We start from the raw sequence: 22,062 nt of genomic DNA, 5'->3' as shown, positions 1-22,062 counted from the left end.
GTATTTGGGTCTACAAATTAAATGCAATAAAAGACGTGTAAGTATTAAACTCACCGTGTATATATTATGTAGCTCAATCTCAATGATAAAAATTTGAACTAACGGTATTATTGGTTTTTTTATTAAAAATTAAAAATTACATTATGACAATACTTTTATTTTTTAAAAAATATCCATATATATTAAAAATAAAAACAAAAAATCGTTTAGACAAAACAACAAAATATGACATGAAAAAAATTAAAAAATAAGAAAAAACGGTACTAATTAAGTTATTGAGCTTGTAAATTTTCGAAAAGAACGATAAATTCTCCAACGGACTCTACTGAATTTCCTGATCAAATCTCAGAAATCGCCATAATAATAACATTACGAATGATACGCATCGAACAACAACAGTTATTGAGAGTTCGACAATTTTTCTCCAACCAAATAATTTACCAAAAATTAATTGGGATGGAAACTCAAATATGTAGGTCTCTAATATCAGTCATATCAATCCAAACTTTTTAATAACTACTCAAAAACTCGGATATCAATAAATGAATCCCGATAAAACTCAAAAAAATTCCAAATAAACCACACTTAGACAATTATGAGTCTATGACAATAATTTATTGTGCTAACCTTCTTTTATTTTTCTAACAAATTGTGCTATTTATCTTAAAAGATTAATTAATTGAGGTGTTTGAGAATCTATTAATTAATATTGTTACATTATTAAATATATTAAAGGATGAAAATTACCTTTCGGGTATGAGCTTCTATATTTGATCTAAATAATTTAATTTTTTATCCAAATAAGCAAACAAGCCCTTAATTGTGCTACCGATAATGTAATAAAGTTCCCGAAGAACCTGGGACCGCAAACAGATGATTCCATCCCACAGGAAACCGATTCTGACCTTCACGTTTAATTTGTAATGTATTGAAATATAAAAGTTAAAAATAATAATAATGGGTAATATAAATATTTACTTTTACAAAACAAAACAGTTATTTTTGGTAATTATTATTAATATTATCATCGACCCTAATTAAAATCTTGATAAATATATAAGGCAATTTGGTAAGTGTCAGATTTCCCTAGAATACAAAATAAATATAATTCCTGGCCACCACCACTAAATAGTAATATTATCCCCAATCTTATGTTTGTAAAGAGAGAGAGAGACTGTTTCAAAATTCAAAAAGTACGTAGATTTCGCTAATCTAGCGGGAAATTAGGGCATTAGGTGGCTATTTATTGATTATAAATTACGTGTTTTTTTCAATTTATTTTTTATTTAGTTACCGTAGGGATTTGACATTTTGTATCTCCATGGCCTCGTTTGATCTTTGGGTTTTTGGGATAAAACCCAGGTTTTATCCCAAAACCCAACAATCCCATCATCAATCAAATCAACATTTTTATTAATTAAAATACCCATATTACCCTTACTTAAATATTTTATTTTATATTTATAAATATATATATATATATATATTATTTTATTACATTATAAAATTTATTTTTATATAAATTAAATTAATAAATTATTTTATTTTAAAAAATTATATTAAATATAAATAAATTTAAAATATAAATAAAATTATAACAATCTATATTATTTAATATACCATTTAAATTTTAAATAGTGTAAATAAATAATTATATTAGAAAATAAAGTGACATATATTTAAATAAAAATATTTATAACATTAATTTTATGTAAAAAATTATATTAATTATATTAAATAAAAATAAATACACAATATAAATAAAATTATAATTTATTATATTATTTTATGTAATATTTGAATTATAATAACAGTTATTTATAAGTATTTATAAAAAAATTATTTATATATTAATAAAAGTTAATATTAATATATATATATATAGTTTTTTAATATTTATTTTATTATATTTAAAATTTTATTTAATATAATATTATTTTATTATATATATATATATATAGAGGGAGAGAGGGAGAGAGGGAGAGAGGGAGAGAGGGAAGGGTATAATAGGAATAAAATTTAAAAAACCTGGTTTTTTATCCTTTTCATCACACCAGGGTTATTTGGAAAAAACCCAGACTTTATCCAAATAACCCATACATCAAACAAGGCCCATATGTAGGGGGTGTGATTGCATATAGGTTCAATTTAGGGTTTTCAGCTATATATCCCCTACTTTTTATTTTATATGAGGGGACAAAATATAATTTTGAAATTTAAATATTTTATTTAAAAATAACTAACTACTTAGATTTGTAAATTACATTTTCTTTTTATCATTTATAACTAATTAATAACATGAAGAAATATTACAACATAAATTATAGGAATTAATTGGCCAATTTTTGTCCATATATTTAGAGTCAAAGTCTTCAACTTTCGACCAAAATGTAGAATAAGTTCAACAATCGGTTTTGGCTTTTACTCTTCTTTTTAGCAAAAATAAAATAAAATTACTTGTTTCAATGTCGAGTTGAAGAGTTCAAAGACAAGTGTTCAGGGTTAGGATGGTTTCAACAATGAGATTATTTGATGTTGGTTCTTGAGGTTTTTATTTAAGAGATTCTTGGATGAAAAAATAGTTTTTTTTAGTTTTTATTTGGTTGAAAAGTTTTTTCTATTTAAAATTTAAATTTTATAAAATAAAGTAAGACTATTTAATATTTTAGTTCCTGAATTGAATTGTTTAATGTTTGAAATGCAATATGACGAGATAGTTGAATTTTGAATAAAAATTTCATATAAAAACCAAAATCAAACTAGTTCTAAATTTATCGAAATGGTTATGAGAAAGTTATAAATTTCGAGCAAATGGGTTTAATTAATTACTAAAAAGTTAATTAGACCTCCAAATTTTTGTTATCTTATGCCAATAATCAGTTAACATTGACAAATTAAATCAATCATGAAAATTTGACAAATGAGTAAAAATCCAAAGGAGCCCTAATGCCCTATGACCTGATCTAGCTATAAAATATAATTGGACTGTAATGAACAGTCTTGTCTTTTTCCATTTCTTTTCAAAATTTCAAACATTAAAATATCTTCTTCATATTATATTTAGGAAGTAAAAGACAGAATGTATAGAGTACAGGCACATTGAGCTAAAGAAGTAGAAATTTCAATGTTTTTATTGTTCACAAATAATGAACTACTTATTTAAATTAGCAAATTAATATACTTGTATATAATTTATTTAAAATAATTGAATGATTTTGTAATGATTAAATTTAAAATAAAAGGTGGGTTGTACGATTGACAGTATTGTTTAATGATTGGATTAATAATATATATATATATAGATAGCCGTTTGGTATGTATGTATGCTGAATAAGGCCATGTTTAATAGGAAGGTCCCCTCCATTTCCCTCCCCTTATTTGCATGCTAAATAATATTAATAAAATAAAATTGTATAGGAAGGAAGGACACAAACTAATTTTGCACACACATAAATCATTACTATATTTATGTCTGTCCACTGTTCCCGTAATTGTCCTCTTCTACCCATTTTGGAGCCAACTTCTATCACTTTTATGAACTTCAAATTATTAATTTTAAACCCCTTTCAATTTCTTATTTTATTTCAAATCTAAAAAACAATAATATCACACAAGATTTGAATGAGCGGTCTCTTTTAAAGTTAGTTTAAGCATTAAAAAATTGTTTGATACTTTCGTAACAAAATAAATAATGGAATAATGTTAAATTTGGGATATGTGATTGGAGCGATTTTTTAAATTTAGGATTCTCCTAATATTTTATTATTTATAGAACTCTTTTTTCCTGTTTTAATTATATTTAGAACTTCTTTTTACCAGAAGTATTTCAGTCATAATATTTCTGATAACACTTTGTCGATCTCTCGCTAATCTCTCTTTCTCCTCCATATAAAAGTATATTCCCGATCGGTATTGTGTCCCAACATCATTTCTCTAAATCATTCACGACCCTTCTTCTTTATAAGTTATAAAACCCTAAACAGAGTTATTTAACTAAATAAAAATATTTGGAGAGATATAACTTCAGATGGAAATGCACTCATTCAATCCTGGAGAGGAATCGAAAGGAATGAAGAGAATAGAAAACTCTGTCAGATATGAGATATTTCGTTTGAAAATGTCACAAGTAGAATACAAGTAAAAAGTAAAAACGATGTAGGCGCTAATTGATTGTTGTTATTGTCTGTAATTCAATTATTGTTTCATTGTCAAATCTAGAAATTGTCTAGATCTGATCTTCAACTTTTGTATTTTTTTTCCCTCTTTTGGATTTTTTTTAATGAAATGACACTAAGCTGTTTCCCAAAAAAAAAACTCAATAAAAATATATACATACCTGGCGATTCAGATCGGATCATGCTTTTTTCAGAAAGCATCAAGAAGATTCTCGTAGCTACACTCCTTGGGATCATACTAAACCCTAACAACCTCAGAGTGATTCGTCGTACCAGAACAAATGTCATTGTAGGTTGCATTGTGAAGAAATCCTTGTGAATATCCGAACTCGGTCTTCTCACACCAGAAACTCTCTAAAAAGCTAATTCAACACCCCCAAAAGTAGTCGGCGCCGAATTGAGCAAACTTCTGTCCAGGATCAGGAACATCGTCGTCAGAACCCTGGTCGATCGATGCCCGATGAAGAGTCGATGTCACGAAAAAAAAAAACATTTATAATGAATAATAATAAGGAAATAAATAAAAATCAAATTAATGTTAAATAAATAACGGACGTTAGAGGGAGTTTAAAATATAATTAAACAAAAAATAAATAACGGACGTTAGAGGAAGTTTTAAATATAATTAAACAAAAATATTGGAAGAGTCTTAAATTTGAAATTAAAATCGCTTACACCATTGTCATAAATTTATGATTATTCCCAATAAATAATAGTTGAACCAGCAAAATTTTTATCTAGCTAAGAGAGAAAATATTTTAAATTTGATTGTCATTTTCAATTCTAATTTTTGAAAATATACACGATTAAAGAAAAAAAATAATGTAACATGACCTTTTTTTTTTAAATATGTTTAATATTTGTTTGCAATGTGAAAATTTTGTGCTTAAAAACGTCCAACTTTATTCTTTTTGTATCGATCTTTGATAATGACCTTCAAAATTTAATATGATATTTAAGTGATTCTTAATTTCCTTCCACCTAGTTTCTTTGGTTTCAATTTCTCTTAAAAACTAATTTCACGTTATATTTCTGTATAGGAATGAATTTTTGAGTTTTTTCTTTATTGTGTCTGTACATTAATTTTACCCCCCATTTGTCCAGGATGAAGAAAAATCTTAGTTCATCAAATTCATATTTTCAGATTTTCCAAATTAAATAATATCCATAGTTAAAATCACACCAGTCAATCAGTCATACTCGTACATACTTATTACTTTTTTTTTTAAAGGTCAATATATATTAAAAATGAAAAAAAAAAATCATTTAAGCACAGACATCACTCAATAAATTCCAGTAATACTTGTAACAAAATTATATGAAATCTTTAATTCCCAAAGTTTTTCCTAATAAAAATTATATGAAATCATTTTAACGAATAACTTATAACAATGCCCCACATTGAAACTATTCATATTTGTCAGTGCATAATATCTTGTTCAGACAGTGATACTTGTTTGCGTTCTGTCAACACACTCTTAATAAGGATCAGTCAACTCCCTTTCGAGATTATTTTAAAACTTTTATATCTAGACAATTTAAATTCTATTTTAGTGATAATCGACATGGATCGCAATTTAGTACTTAATGACATACCAAAATATGTTGACGGAAGATCACTAATTTTGAACCCTAATATATTTATCAACCTTATCATTCTTCTATTTTGAACAATATATAATTTGCACCAAATATTCCTAATCAATCAAACAAATCGTATTAACCAATTCATTAATGCAGCATATATATTTCATTTCACTTCATTGTGTATATATTGGGTAAGGTTTAAATTGGAGTTTGGTGGATTTTAAATTGTGTTCCAACACTTTTTTTAACTTATTAATTTATTTTCCACAATAAAAACTTTTTTGCTTGAGTTGGACGAAGAAGATAGTCCACAAACAGTTGGGTACTAACTCTTCTGTTTTTTTTTTTTTCTCAAAATGGAAGTCCTCAACTTCGTCTCTCCTCTCATACACTCAAAGATGGATAAGGATTTCTTCTTTAGGGTTCTTCTTTATTTATAGGCAACCAGATTTCTTCTCCCTATCGCACCCTCTTCTATTTATAATGAATAATAATTGTACATCATGAGTTATATGGATGAAATGAATGTTAACTTCTTGGATATATATATATATATATATATATATATATATATATATATATATATATATATATATATATATATATATATATGACGAACCCGGAAACTAAATTTGGGGTGAGCTTAAATGATATAAAGTGTCGAACAATGATATATATATATAACAAACTATTATATTATAATGTTCAAATAATTTTTTTTTTTAAGTTATATACAATTTAATATAAAGTGTACAACAATAAACAAGAAAGACACTTTTTATTTTACTGAGAATTTTCAATTGCTTTATTGTTAAAGTAAATAAATAACCCATTTAGTTCAAGAAATTTTCACAAGTTTTTTTAAAAAAAATTACTCATTTATAGAATATATGAATATAATATAATAGAATTATTATTAAAAAACGATAAATTATACAAAAAAATTTGCTTAGACAACATTTCAATTAAATTAACCATTTTAAATAAACTTTATATACCAACCAAAATTTAGTTCTCTTCCTAATAATAATAATAATAATAATAATAATAACTCTTTAACACTTTTAAATTTATAAATAAGTAGGCTAAATATTTAATAAAAGTAATAAATAATTATTTTATTTGTCTTAAACATATAAAGTTTTTACAAAAATAAAATCATTTACCACTTAGATCATCATTTATATGAAAATAAAAAATTATTCAGACTATTTATCTTTAAATATCATCTTAACCTATAAACATAAAAAAATCTCAATTACCATATATTATTTGAATAAACTTTCCACCATGATATACATTAACTTCATTAAAAAAAAAGTATATATAAATTATAAATTAAAAAACTTAATATATGTTCAGATGAAAAATAAGTAAAAAAATAAAGCAAGAATAAAGTAAAAAATAGTAAATTATATTTTAAAGACTTAATATATATTTCGATAAAAAATAAGTAAAAAAATAGAGCAAGAGTAAAGAAAAAATAATAAATTATATTTTAATATTGGAGAGGGAGAGGGAGTACTTCCAGAGCTAATTATACAAAGTTACACGGTCTTCTTCTCACGATTTCTTCTTACTATCAACGCCGGTAATTACCATGAGTTCATGGCTATCATTAGGCTTCTTAACTAATTTTTTTTCAGGGGTGTTCATATATATATATATATATATATATATATTATTTGTTAGTAATTATATATTGGTTAATATCATTATAAAGTTAATTAAGTCCAGTTAAAATATTCTTTTAAAATAAGTTTATTAAGACATCTATAATATGAACATATATTTGTGTAGAGATAGATCCCAACCCATAAAAGGTCCTAAATCCCAATGATAGTGTTAAACTATCACACAAAAGGTAGATGTTTTTTCATTCTCAAGAACTTGACAAAGAGTTGAAAGATTTAAACCCCAATGATAGTGTCATTAAAGATTCAGAATTAAACGTTTTCATTAACCGTTCTTCACTGCATATCTGGACATGTTTTAACTATAGTTTATAACGATTTATGGACATAGAATATTATTAAGATAAGGAACATACATAAATAAAAAAAAAATAGATTAAAGATTCTAATATATATAAATAGTTCAATAATTTATGACCAATCATGTGATGGATAAAATGTTAATCAGTACATGCAATTACTTATTATAATAAATGAAAAACATTCGGCCATAAAACAACTTATTTATGAAATTATGATAATCCATCGTCTATAATATTATTATGATGATGATGATTTAGGGTGATGAGGCACGAGTGAGGAGGCAGAGTTCAGTCATGACCTCTGAAGTTTGGCCACTCATGTCATGATCACTTGCTGTTGCTTCCTTCTCTATTTTCTCCGATGGCTTCTCCCCACACTACATTAACACAACCAACCAAATTACAAAACTGCATTTCTCACTTGTAGTTAAATTAATTAATTAATTCATCATTCTGCATTCATTACCTTTAGACATAATCTTGCATTTTCTTCCAGCAATTCCCTCTCCTGCTTTAGTTTGTAACAATCAATAAATTAATTAATGAACGATGATGATATTTACAACAAAATTATCATGCATGATATTTATTACCTTTTTCTTTAGCTGCTCTACCTGCTCTTTGAACAGCTGTTCCTACATTATCATATATGAAGCAATCATCATCATCATCATCATCAGTTTTTCATGATTTAATGAAATTTAATTAGCTAGGTTGTAATATATATATATATGTATATATACCTTTCTTGTACGAATGTTCTGTAAGTTTCGGTTCACTTGGGCATCCATTTCTTTCAGTTCTTCAAGCGAACATGAATCAATACTTTGTCCCAGAAGTTTCCTAAAATTAATGCTTTGAAAATTTTAGTTTATAATGTTTTATATATGTTCACGAGGGCTTCTAGCTAATTAATTACCGTTGACAGGATTCCAGAAACTGGATCATTCCAGCCATTCGTGCTGATTCAGTTTTCAGAAGCTGCGCGCAATAATCATCATCAAAACAATAATCAAAATTTGGAAGGAGTGTTCTAAGAAATGATAAGAATTGCGCCGCTGATTCAAACCTGAATATGGCGGTGATCCATGTTGGGTCTGTTGGTTTCATCATGCTTCTGATCCTTCCTGTATTCCTTGTACTTCTTTATCGTCTTCTCTATACTGCAACAATATATTTATATATCTTTAAAACAGTTTCATCAACAAGCTGCTTACATAAAGCAACAATATCGGTCACATTTAGTATTGTGGGTTGTAAATTAATTTATCAACATATATAAGAGGGTGTGGCGGTAAAAATATTAACATCAGTGACCGACAACTCACATTCAAAACCCCAACTTAACCCCGATATCTAATCATCTAGCTCGTATACACGAGGCATAGTAGGATTTCCCGAGGATTGTTGCTACACGCAAGCTATTGTCGAGTATGTTTGTTGCAATCCTTGTCACTCACATGGATACATACAATAATTCAAGGAAATAAAATTGGTTTTAATACGATCTAGCACAAAATCTTAATATCTTGACGTCAATATTGTTTGTCACGAGTTAGTCAAAAGAAGAGGACATGATCATATATAGTGGTCCATTATTTAATCATCTCCCCGATATGGAAATGTTGTTGGTTCCTTTTAATTAATTAGCATATGAAAAGAACTCGCTTCATAGTCTACACCTTGCCTATCGAGTAAGGCAATCACTTGTGTTTTCCCATTTTGCATGTACCTGTTTTTCGACTATCACTATAAATCACATGGATATATAGTTGCAATACGCAAGCTGGTGTCTGTCTATATATATTTGTTCCAATCCTCGTCTAACTTAGATATATGCTACATTCAATGAAATAATAATTTATCAAAAAAAAATTTATATGAACAATAGGATAATGAAAAAATCATTATAAGAAAAGTATAATTAAGTGTTAAAGACATGACAAATTTTTTATCTAAAAGATTAAATGTCATCCTTTCGATTCTCAATAAAAATGATTTAAGTTAAAGAAATATAGAGTTGTGTTAACTTTCTAAATTAATATATATATAAATTAATATATATATATATATATATATATATATATATATATATATATATATATATATATATATATATATATATATATATATATATATATATATATATATATATATATATATATATTTTAACATCTCTTTTATCTTTCCAACTTTTTTAGCATTATAATTCACCTGTATTGATTGAATTTATTATTCTTCATCCATGGTCACTCCTCTTACAATCTTAGAACCTCAGGGAGAAGTAAGTATTCCATACGCATATAATCAATACATTTTTTTTCATAGTGAAGAAAAAAAAGACTAAAATTTAAGTTGTGTTAAGTTTCATGTTCAGATCTTGTGGGTTTTTAATCTCGATTTTAAGAGAGGTTTTTCTATGCTAAATTTTTTTAGCATTGTCGTTTCAATTTCCTTCTATTTTGTTCATCTCTTATACTTAATTGGTTGAGAAATTGTTCGATTTTGAAGAATATATTTTCCATCAATATTGTGATAATATCTTACCAATATATAACAATATATTATAACACTTGGAATTCAAAAAGGGTTCTCTTTAAATGCATCTCGATCCCATAAAATTTTTGCGAGCTCTCACCCGAAAAGGAATAAGGATCAAATCGCTCTAAACATTATGACTATGGATAATCCAAGTAGTGAGGTTACTAGTGGTTTCTATAAGAGATGGGGGAGAAAACAAGCTCGAAGACCAACAAAAGCAAGTATTTCATGCTCTTACTTAGCTTATTGATATTGACTTTTATTTTATTTAACCAGTGAAAGAAGGAAGTTCTTTACACATATCTATACACAATCAAATAGTAATGCTCTTTTTGTGGAAAAGGAAAATTAAATTCATTATCAGTTAAGTTAATCTAATTATGTTCAAGATATAAAACATCAACATTAAAATGTAATGCACTACGTACTCAATAACATCAAAATTATGAAAATAATTAATTAATTTAGACATTAATCAAAATGTTACACAATAATAAAGTTTTAGTAATCTACTCCCTTTCAGTGTTATTTCTAAACTCATTTTTTTATGAGCATCTCACACACAATTAATTTTTTAAATATTATTAGAACTTTAAAGTTCAAACACTTCTAGATTTTACTATTTAGAAATTCCAAACAAATTCTAATTAAATTAATTGTAACACTCAAACTCACACAGGATACATAATATTTAAGCATTAATAATTTTGAAATTTCAACCCCCTTGCAGACTTGCAGTCAATTCAAGTTTTGGATTACAATTTACAGATAACCCATATAATCAAACAAATCCAGTTAGCCTCCGTTTGGTAAGGAGTATAGCACTGTACTATAATTGCAGTAAAATTTATTAACTGTTTGGTTGTATACTTTTGTAACTACAGTAATTTAATCTGTATAATTTATACCCTAAACTAAGTATAAAATTGTAATTGAATTCACCTGCTACAAACCTTTATCATTTTTTTATTCCATTATTACCTTCACATTTTTCTTTTGTTCCCTTTCATTTGTTTCATATACTTTTACCTTTCCTTTTATTTACTTATCTTCAATAAAAATAATATATTTTATTATTTTATTTGTGATTGTCTTTTATAGTGTTGATTGTATTAATTATTTATAAATATTTTTATAATTATAAAAATTAAATTATAATAATATAATACAATAATAATATTTATCTAAAAAATATATTTATTTAATAATTATAAATTATTTTTTATTATTTTCAAAATAATTAATAATACAAACTATATTATAAAAAATATATTAATTTTTATATAATTAACAATACAACTACCTAAAATAATAATTAAAAATATTTTATTTACATAGGGATAAAATAGTCTTTTACACTTTTTACTACTTTTTTATACCACCAACCAAACATAAAATAATAAAACTTATATAAACTATACTTATTTTATACTCTCAACCAAACACTAATAACCTATATAATTTATAACTTATAATACTCAGGGGCGGAGACAGGATGAAAAATTATTTGGGGCTAACTCCAATTTTTTTCGCAAACCAAATCTTCAGCCCCTCAGGTTTAACTTTTTATGTTCCGCTTTTTTTTTTCTTCTTATAATTGATACAATAAATTAATTAATTCAAACATATAAAATAAAAGATCTATGAACCTTTACTTTATAAACTTATGAAACAAAACAGTACATTTAAAACATTTAACATACACATTATTCAAGTTATACCATTCTATTCTTCCTAATAAAAATAAATTATAAAAAAGTAAAACACTAACAAATATTTAAATAAAAAAATTAAAAATATATTTAATTAATCATTTTAACTTTTAAATTAGACTTATCATTCATCAAAATTAGATAATATATACCTTAAAAATAATTTGTGAATTTATATAAAATTTAAAGAGAAAACATACCAATTATTTATTGAATTAACTAAAAAAACTAAATTATTAGATTTTCTTCTATAATTATTTATTATTATATATTTGTACTTTTAATATTTTTTTTTTAACTCAAATCACTTCTATTTTAATAATTAAAAAAGAAAACAACGCAATGACTTAGAACACATCCATTAATTATTTGATAAAAAATAATATTATAATTAAGTTAGGTAAGGATAAAAAGCCTTTTTGTATTCATATTAAAAAAAATTAACTAAATATTTTAAAAATGTTTTTCAACAAAATTACTGTCTTATATCATTGTCACTCAATTGCTAATTCAAATAATTTTTAATTTGGAGAAAGAAATGGTATTAAAAATACGAAATTAACTTCTTATAGAAGTTATTCGAACATCAGAAAAACATAAAGTATTAATTTAATTTTATTTATAAAAATAAAAAACAAAAAATGTTTTGTTAGGTGGGACCAGAGATATATGGGAATCTAATATTAAAGAAGAGAGAAAAGGTAATTATCCTATTTTTTATTTTTTTTTAATTTAATTGAAGCTGAAGCCACCTAGTCCAATTATTTTTTAAATTTCGGTGGGACTGAAGCCTACCCAAGCCCAAGCCCAAGCTCAAGCTCAAGCCCAAGCGCAAGCGTGACTCCGACGAACTTCGACTCTGCTAATACCTATTACAATTTATAATCATTACAATTTATGCTTACGTAATTAATACCCTATATCAATCATCGTCAAAGCTTACATTTTTATAAGAATCTGGTCAACTTCCCAAGACAAGTCTGAACAGTATCTTAAAAATGTCAGTTTGTCTGAGCAGTGTTTATTCTTACAAGTTGATTTCTCATGTACTTAGACTGTTCATGTTTTAACTATCGGATCTATATAATCTATTCAAAACAAGTAATGTATGCGTTGATGTGAAATAAGGTATAATAAGTAATCATATCTTACAGCTAGCTAATTATAATCCAATTAATCAATCTTAATAAACATGATTATATTTGTAGAGAGAGAGGATCAGTAGTTATTTAAGTTAATATTTATAAGCTAAATAAGCTGATTTTAGTGAGAATCTAATTAAGCTTCAGATCTAATGATGATAAACAACATACTTGGAGCTTGAGAAGTCGTAGAGTTTCCCTTTCTGGGAGAAGATTATAAGAGCGATATCGGCATCACAGAGAACGGAAAGTTCATAAGCCTTCTTAAATATGCCGTTTCGCCGCTTCGTAAAGGTCACCTGTCTGTTCGTTACATTTTCTATCCTCTTCATCTGCACTTTCCCCCTCGCCATCTCTCTTTCTCTCTCTTCCTGAAAGAAAAAAAAACCCTAATTAGTCAAATATGAATTCACACAATGGCCAAAAGCTTGATATGTTATCCACAAAGATGCATATTTCTGTAACTAAGATTGAAATACTTACAGAAAAGCTACAATCCTTTTTCTAGGGTATGTATAGATATATATAGAAAGAGAAAGAGAAACCTCTAGAGAAACAAATAGTGGGTATATATATGTGATTATGGTTTGCATACAAGATGGGAAAGAAACACGTACTGGGCCGGTGTCTTCATCAATCGTTTTCAATTTGTGGCAAAGTTCGTTGTCCAGACATAAAAAAGGAAACAAACTAGAGGACTACTTTGAGTTTGTTTTATGTTAGTATTTTATCTCGGTTAAATCGTTTTAGAAAACCTGATTATTTAAATGGATGGTTGATTATGTCATTGTTCGGATTGGATTATCTAAAAAGTTAGAGGAAAAAAAAATAATTGTTAATGTTTTTGAGATGGTAATCATTATTTTTTTTTTAAATATTATATATATATATATATATATATATATATTAATAATTTAAAATTAAAAATATTTTAATATTTTAGTTAATGATTTAAGTAAGGTGACGAATGAAATAGAAATAAAATAATGTTTGATTTTGTTTGATTATTTAAAAAACCTACACCGAATAAAGTCTATGTTCAGAAGTTAGAGATTTTAAAAAAAATATTAGAAAGTATTAATATATAAATTTATATATTAACAAAGTTTATAAAAAATAATATATTAATATATTTTATTTTTAAATATGTATACTATTTTTTTAATTTAAATCGATTATTAATATTTAAAATTAAATATATATATATATATAATATTATATATATTATTAAATAATATTATAAATATAAAAAAATTAAATAAGTTGAGTGTTGAATCAAACTAGCCATCTTTATAAAATTTAAATTTTAAACATAAAATAACATTTTATATTAATTTAACAAACTAACAACTCAAATAATTAATCTTCCAACAATTTTATTTTTAACCAAACCTTTGAATAATCAATATGAAACAAGTCCTAAGAGCTTGTTGAGTTTTATTTAATAGAACCATAATCAAACATAATTTCCTCATCTCTCAAAATCACATCATACACTTAAACATTTTTTATTTAACAAAAATAAAATTTATTTATTATTATATATATAAGCTTCTTCAGTAGTTTGGGTTATTGTAATAAACTGATTATTTAAAAAAGGTTGAGATTAATGAAAGTGAATGAAATTATATTTGAGGTATATCATGATCCTCAAATAATTATTTAATTTTTTAAATAATTGATCTTATGAGCGAGTTGATCCTTTTAAGTATTTAAAAGGGAGTGCTATCATTTATTTGATTGAGTTATTTAAATAACTTAAATTAAATTAAACTTAGTTTTTCTAGTTTAATGACAATAAATGAGATGGAAAGATTAAATAAAAAAATATTTTTATATTTTAATGAATAAAATGATTAATGAGAAAGATGAGGTAATTAAAAAAAATTATTAAATAAATTTGATTTAAAAAAAATTCATACAAAAAAATCAATATCAATCGGTTTGGGACCGGAGTTTAGAGGGGAAATTATATATTTTTAAATTAAAAAATATATAATTAGGGCAGCATTTTTCAGGTGTGGAGTTTCGATTATATTTGATTTTAGTAATAATTATAACTCAAATTAAAATTATTTTAAACTATCTAAAGTTTAAAACCAATTTGGAAAAGCTAGTTCCCGTTTGATTTGGCTTCACATGATAATTAAACTGACATATTTTATATCTTTTCAAGTAGAAATTAAGTAGAAATCTTTGGACCAGTAAAAAAAAGTTTTACTATTTTAAAAGAAATCAAGTGATTATAATTCAAAATGAAATTAAGTTTATCATTGTTGTTTAATTCTACAAAAGTTAATTTGGAATTTTTGTATTAATCAAAAGTTAACAAATTATTATTTAATATATTGATTTTTTTATTTATTATAAATATTTTTAAGATTGAAAGAGAGACCATTGAGAAAATATGTTTTCAAATAAGACTTATGTAAATTTTATAGATTACTTATTTTTTTTTTTTTTTAATTTTATACGTTTTTTATAAATTCATTCTTTATCTTATTATTATCATTTTATCAATGAAATGACTCATTTCATCAACAAAAATATTAAAATATTTTACTTTATCTTTATAAAATTTAAATTTTAAACAGAAAATAAACAGAAAATAACATTATAATAATTTAACAAACATAACTTTTTCTTTTTCATCTAATAATTTATTTTTGTTTAACAAAATCTTCAAATAATCAATTATGGAACAAGCCTTAGAGCTTATGAAGTTTTCATAATCAAACATAATTTCGTCTTGTTTATCACACCATACAAATAATTAATTAAAATATTTTTTATTTAACAAAAATAAAATTTATTTTATTATGTTATATATTAATAATTTTTTAACAGTTTTTTAAGTTTGGGTTATTATAATAAACCTTAATTATTTAAAAAAAAGGTTGAGTAAATACTATTTTTTATAAAAGAATGATAAAATAAATTATTATTTTTAAATATATAATACTTTAATATTATGATTAATGAGTCAAGGTTAATAAAAGTGAATGGAATTATATTTAATTATGATTGAATTTAAAAAAAATCAAACTCAAATACTACAACAGTACCCTTCATTTAAAAAAATTATCAAACATCATTTTATCCCTTCTCTTATCAATCTAATCACTCAATAACCAAAATACTAAACAAATACATTCATTTAAAAATAAAATAAATTTTATCATTAACTATTTTAAGTATTTTTACAAAAAAAAATACTTGTTTCCTCAAAATCAACCCTATTCAATATTACTTCAATAATCTGAATTAACAAGAGAGTTTTTTTTAAAAATTATTCACATCATCAAAATTACCACAATTCTATGTTTTTAAATAATATAAATTTTATTTTAATAAGTCCAAAACGAACAAAGAAACAAATTCGAATAAAACCATCTAAATTAAAATGGTATAAATAATAAAATAAATTATTATTGGATTCAGTGTGATGCCCAAGTCTTTAAGTAGTTGCTAAGAAGTTTGGATTAATGCGGCTGATATGACAAATCTATATATTTTGGTTACCATTCAAATTATTTATTCTTTGGTGGACTATCTGGTTGGAGAGAAATTATCGAACTTTCAATGATCGTAGTCGTCCAATGCGTATCATTTATAATATTATTATTATGATGTTTTCTAAAATTCGTTTAGAAAAACTAGTAGAGTCTATCGGGGGAGTTAATCATTCTTGTTGAAAATTTACGAGCTCGATAACTTGTTTTAGTATTATTTATTATTATTATTTGTTATTTTTATATCATGATTTGTCGTTGTACATTTTTTTCATTTATAATATATATGGACCTTTTAAAAAATAATAATTATATCTTAATTGAAATCGATCATTTATTGAGATAAACCGCACATCTAGTTATTGAGCTCTCGTTTTATCAAATGTTGTCATTTTGGCTATATTTTTCATTTCTTCCTTTGGAATTAGCCATATTAGATTATTTGAATAATTAAAAACGGTTTGATTTCGATTTTTTTAGGGGATTTTAGAAATTTATCTAATTTATTAGTTTTCTCTCTATAACATCACTATCACTTTAATAATTAAATAATTCATAGTATTAATTAAAATACTAAAATTTTCTTACTCTTTCTTTGTTTATTTTTTAGATTTGAATTTTAAATACAAAAATATATTGTAGTAAATAAATCATTTAAATACTAAAAACAAAACTATTTTTTTTATATAAAAAAAAGAGATCAAACAAGTTCTAAGTGTGTATATTTTAAAATAATCTTTTATATATATATATATATATATATATATATATATATATATATATATATGATGTAATGTATAAATTGAAATTTTGGTTATTTTGGTAAACAACACAATAAAGAGCGTATATATTATATTAAAACTTATTTTTTATTCTAAAAAATATTTATATTATTAGGTTGATTGTTTAAATGATATAATTGATAAATAGGTATTTGATTGGATAGTAAATTATTTAAAGTAATATCAAATTATAAAATTGCATCAAACAAATCATTAAAGTCATAAGGAAGTCAAATATTATAAATGTCAATATTGATAGTTTCAATTAATGTATGAGTTGTTGTTTGTTAATAGCCTCAAAAATTTTCACGTGTATTTAGTGCTTAGAAACTGTCTAAATGTCTAATCATAATGTAGTTGGTTGAGCTACTCAAATAAATATTAGTATTCAATTTGTGAATTCATTTTAAGGTGTCGGATGGATCTCCCACTAGCATGTCCCTTCTTTAAACTTCTTTAAATTAAAAAATTTCTCTTTTGAAAAATTATTCACTCTATATGATTTTAGAAGATTTTGAAGGAATGGTGGAATATGTGGTGAAACAGCATATCCGAAACTCATTTTAAGTAATATAAAGAGATTTTTAAATTTATATTTATTAAGTTAATCTAAATTTTTTATGATTTTTAAAAAAATAGTATAATTGTAAAAACTAAAATACATATCATGCATCTTATTACTTTCCCTATTAGTCTTCACAATTTATTAGAAATACTTAAAGGCCTCGTTTGATGTATGGGTTATTTGGATAAATCCTGGGTTTTTTCCAAATAAATGATAAAAAACCAAGTTTTTTAATTTTATTCCTATTATACCCCTCCCTCCCTCTCTCCCTCTCTCTCCCCTCTCTCTCCTCTCTCCCTCTCTCTCCCTCTCTCCCCTCTCTCTCCCTCTCTTCCTCTCCCTATATATATATATATATATATATATATATATATATATATATATATATATATATATATATATATATATATATATATATAAAATAAAATTATAAAAAAAAAAAAAAAAATATAAAAAAATATATATATATATAAATATAAATATTAACTTTTATTAATATATAAATAATTTTTTTATAAATACTTATAAATAACTACTATTATAATTCAAATATTACATAAAATAATAATAGATTATAATTTTATTTATATTGTATATTTATTTTTATTTAATATAATTAATATAATTTTTTTACATAAAATTAATGTTATAAATATTTTTATTTAAATATATGTCACTTTATTTTCTAACATAATTATTTATTTACACTATTTAAAATTTAAATGGTATATAAGATAATATAGAATGTTATAATTTTATTTATATTTTAAATTTATTTATATTTAATATAATTTTTTAAAATAAAAAAATTTATTAATTTAATTTATATGAAAATAAATTTTATAATGTAATAAAATAATATATATATATATATTTATAAATATAAAATAAAATATTTAAGTAAGGGTAATATAGGTATTTTAATTAATAAAAATGTTGATTTGATTAATGATGGAATTGTTGGGTTTTGGGATAAAACTTGGGTTTTATCCCAAAAACCCAAAGATCAAACGAGGCCAAAGTCTTGTTGGGTAAAAGTTTTTATATTAATTTTTATCCATTCAAATTTTTAATTAATCATTTCTCATTAATTATATTATTTATTTTATTAAAAAAAATACTAAAATACCTTCTAATTTAAATTATTATTTTATATTTTATTTATATATTAATATCATTTAAGTTTTTTTACCAAAAATAATCCTCATCTTCTTAAAATTATCACCCATTATTTAATTTTTCTCTCTTTTAATTTAAAAAAAAAACATAACCAAACAAGGCCTTATATTAGGATTAATCAATTAAATCATTGCTGACATATTTGACTAGGACATGTAACAGTTAAAAATGACGTATTTGATCACTATGTTCTTGTTCGGAAACCATTTCCTGTCCTACCCACCTTTCAAACAATTTTTCTCAAATTACCCACATTTTCATTCACATTCTCAAACTACCCACATTTCTCTCTTTAAATCATTAATCAACATTTTAACTACACATTTTTTTACATTAAATTCATTAATTACTTTATTTTATAAATAAAAATATATATATATTTTTTAATATATATAATTAAAATTACATTATAAATATAATTCAAATAAATATTATAAATTAAAATAAAATATTATATTATTTATTAAAATAAAATAAAATATATATTATATAAATATTAAAATAATACATATATTACATAAATATTAAAATAACACGTATATTTTAAAGTTTATTGTAATTTATTTTATTTTAATTTTTTTTTAAATTAATACTTTTATAAATATTTTAAGATTTAGTTTATTTTATTTTATTTAAGGTTTATGTTATTTATTTAATTTTAGTTTATAATATTTATTTTGATATTTAATTTAGTATGTTTAGTTTTAAGTATATATATTATATTTATAAAATTAAGTAGAAATAAAATATATGTGTTGTTTTAAGTATAAAATATATGTGTTATTTTAATATTTATATAATATAATATTTACAAGGTTAGGTGATTAATTTTGTTTTAGTTTATAATATTTATTTGTATTATTTAATTTATAATGCTTTTTTTTAATTATATTTATTATAATTATAAAATTAAGTAAAAATAAAATATATGTGTTATTTTAATATTTATGTAATATATTTTATTTAATATATATTATTAATTTTAATTATATATATTTGTATTTATAAAATAAAGTAATTAGTGAATTTAATGTGAAAGATGTGTAATTAAAAAGTTGATTAATGATTTAGAGAGAGAAAGATGGGTAGTTTGGGAATGTGAATGAAAAGGTGGGTAGTTTGAAAAAAATTGTTTGAAAGGTGGGTAGAACAGGAAATAGTTCCTTGTTCGGTTGGGTTATTTAAATAACCTAATTCACTTAAACATTTTTTCACTTCCCCTCTCATCAATCATATCACTCAATTCATTACCCAAAATACTAAAATATTTTTTATTTTAAATTACTATTTATTATTTTATTATTATATATCAATACCCTTTAACCTTTAAGTAATTTTACCAAAAATATTCTCACCTCCTCAAAATCATCACCAATCATTACTCATTTTTCCCTTCTAGGTTATTACAATAACCCCAATCCGAACAAGGCCTATGAATAAAGTAACAATATTTTTCACAAAATAAGAGTTCGGATATGAGATATTTTAATAATAAAAAAATAATAATAAATATTGATGATTTTAAGTAAATATATAAATATATATAAAAAAAGAATTTAAAATAATAATATTTTAATATTTTAATTATTAAATTAAGTAATATAATAAATAAAAAATAGTTCTATTATCCAAATCAAAATACCTACCATTATTAAGATTTTGCTAATGCAAGAGTACTCGTGCATATATAATAATAATAATAAAGAAAGGTATCGTACATGTGGGGTTTGCGGATCACATCGTCGTAGTACTTTGACGAGACAAATGGCTAATAAAAATGAGATACAGCTCATCGTATCTTTAATTGTGAGGGACCTAATGAGGCAGCCAATCAGAAGACGTACCTAATTGTCACATGGGTTCCCGGAGGTTTTAATATATTAACAACATTAATTAATCAATCACATCATCTCATGTTTTCGCTAATAACCTTTTTTAATAAATACTATCATTAATTAGTCCAACCGATCTTAACGTCTCCTTCGGTTGGAGGTTGGAGTTATTAAAATAATTTACAAAAGAAAAAAAAACTAATAATGGATGATGATTTTAAAATGTAAGAACGTTTGTTTTAATAAAAAAAACAAAACTTAAAATATATTAATATATAAATAAAATAAAAAATAATAATTTAAATGAGAGAATATATTTGTATTTTAATTAATTAATTAATTAATTAATTAATTAATTGATTTAATGAGTGAAGGTAAGTGGAATAATATTTAAAATTTAAAATTATTTAAATAATCCAAAATTACTGTTTATCACCTCACATTCATTTTTTAAATTCAATTCAATTGATTATATTTTTATTTGATTAAATAATAAATAAATTATATGTCCCAACATTCCTTTGCAACCAAAAAAAACTAACACAGTAAAATTGACACCAAAATAAATTCAAAAACCAATGCCCTGAAATGCATATATTACTAAGTTTAGACTCTTATATTATCATATATGTCCAAATTAATTTCAATCATATAAATGAATTTATCATTTTTTTATTTGCACTCAAAAGATGTAGATTTACCTTACAAACTTGCTTCTCATCATATTTTTTTTAAGTGTATAGTTGATTTTCTGATATGCTTCCAACAAACTTTTTGTGACTACTCGGTTATCGGAATGAGTGGTTTCATTTAAAATTATTTTTTAAAGTATTTTAATATTCGATTTTAAAAATTGAACGAAAATATTTTTTAAAACCCATACTCATGAAATTTTTTTATGATAAAATTAATTATAATTTAATAATTAATTTATACAAATAAAAAAATTAATTAAATATCATTATATAAATACAAATTACATAAAAAAAGAAAAGAAAATTAAATTCAGCAATGACAATACACCACACTAGTAAAAAAA

At 23.3% G+C, this 22,062-nt stretch overlaps 1 protein-coding gene across 1 annotated transcript in view; it reads right to left on the bottom strand.

Moving 5' to 3' along the window:
• Window positions 1-8,012: 8,012 nt before the first annotated feature.
• The window catches only part of LOC124925186 (MADS-box protein AGL42-like), a 30,630-nt gene continuing 16,580 nt past the window's right edge, over window positions 8,013-22,062 (bottom strand). The window contains exons 5-7 of the mRNA XM_047465156.1: window positions 8,352-8,393; window positions 8,225-8,266; window positions 8,013-8,135 (exon numbers count right to left, since the gene is read on the bottom strand). Coding sequence (XP_047321112.1) covers window positions 8,013-8,135; window positions 8,225-8,266; window positions 8,352-8,393 — 207 coding nt within the window. The remainder of the gene's footprint in view (window positions 8,136-8,224; window positions 8,267-8,351; window positions 8,394-22,062) is intronic.

The sequence above is a fragment of the Impatiens glandulifera genome, chromosome 2 (assembly GCF_907164915.1).
Source record: "Impatiens glandulifera chromosome 2, dImpGla2.1, whole genome shotgun sequence".
NCBI lineage: Eukaryota > Viridiplantae > Streptophyta > Magnoliopsida > Ericales > Balsaminaceae > Impatiens > Impatiens glandulifera.
This window is presented reverse-complemented; position numbering and strand designations above follow the sequence as displayed.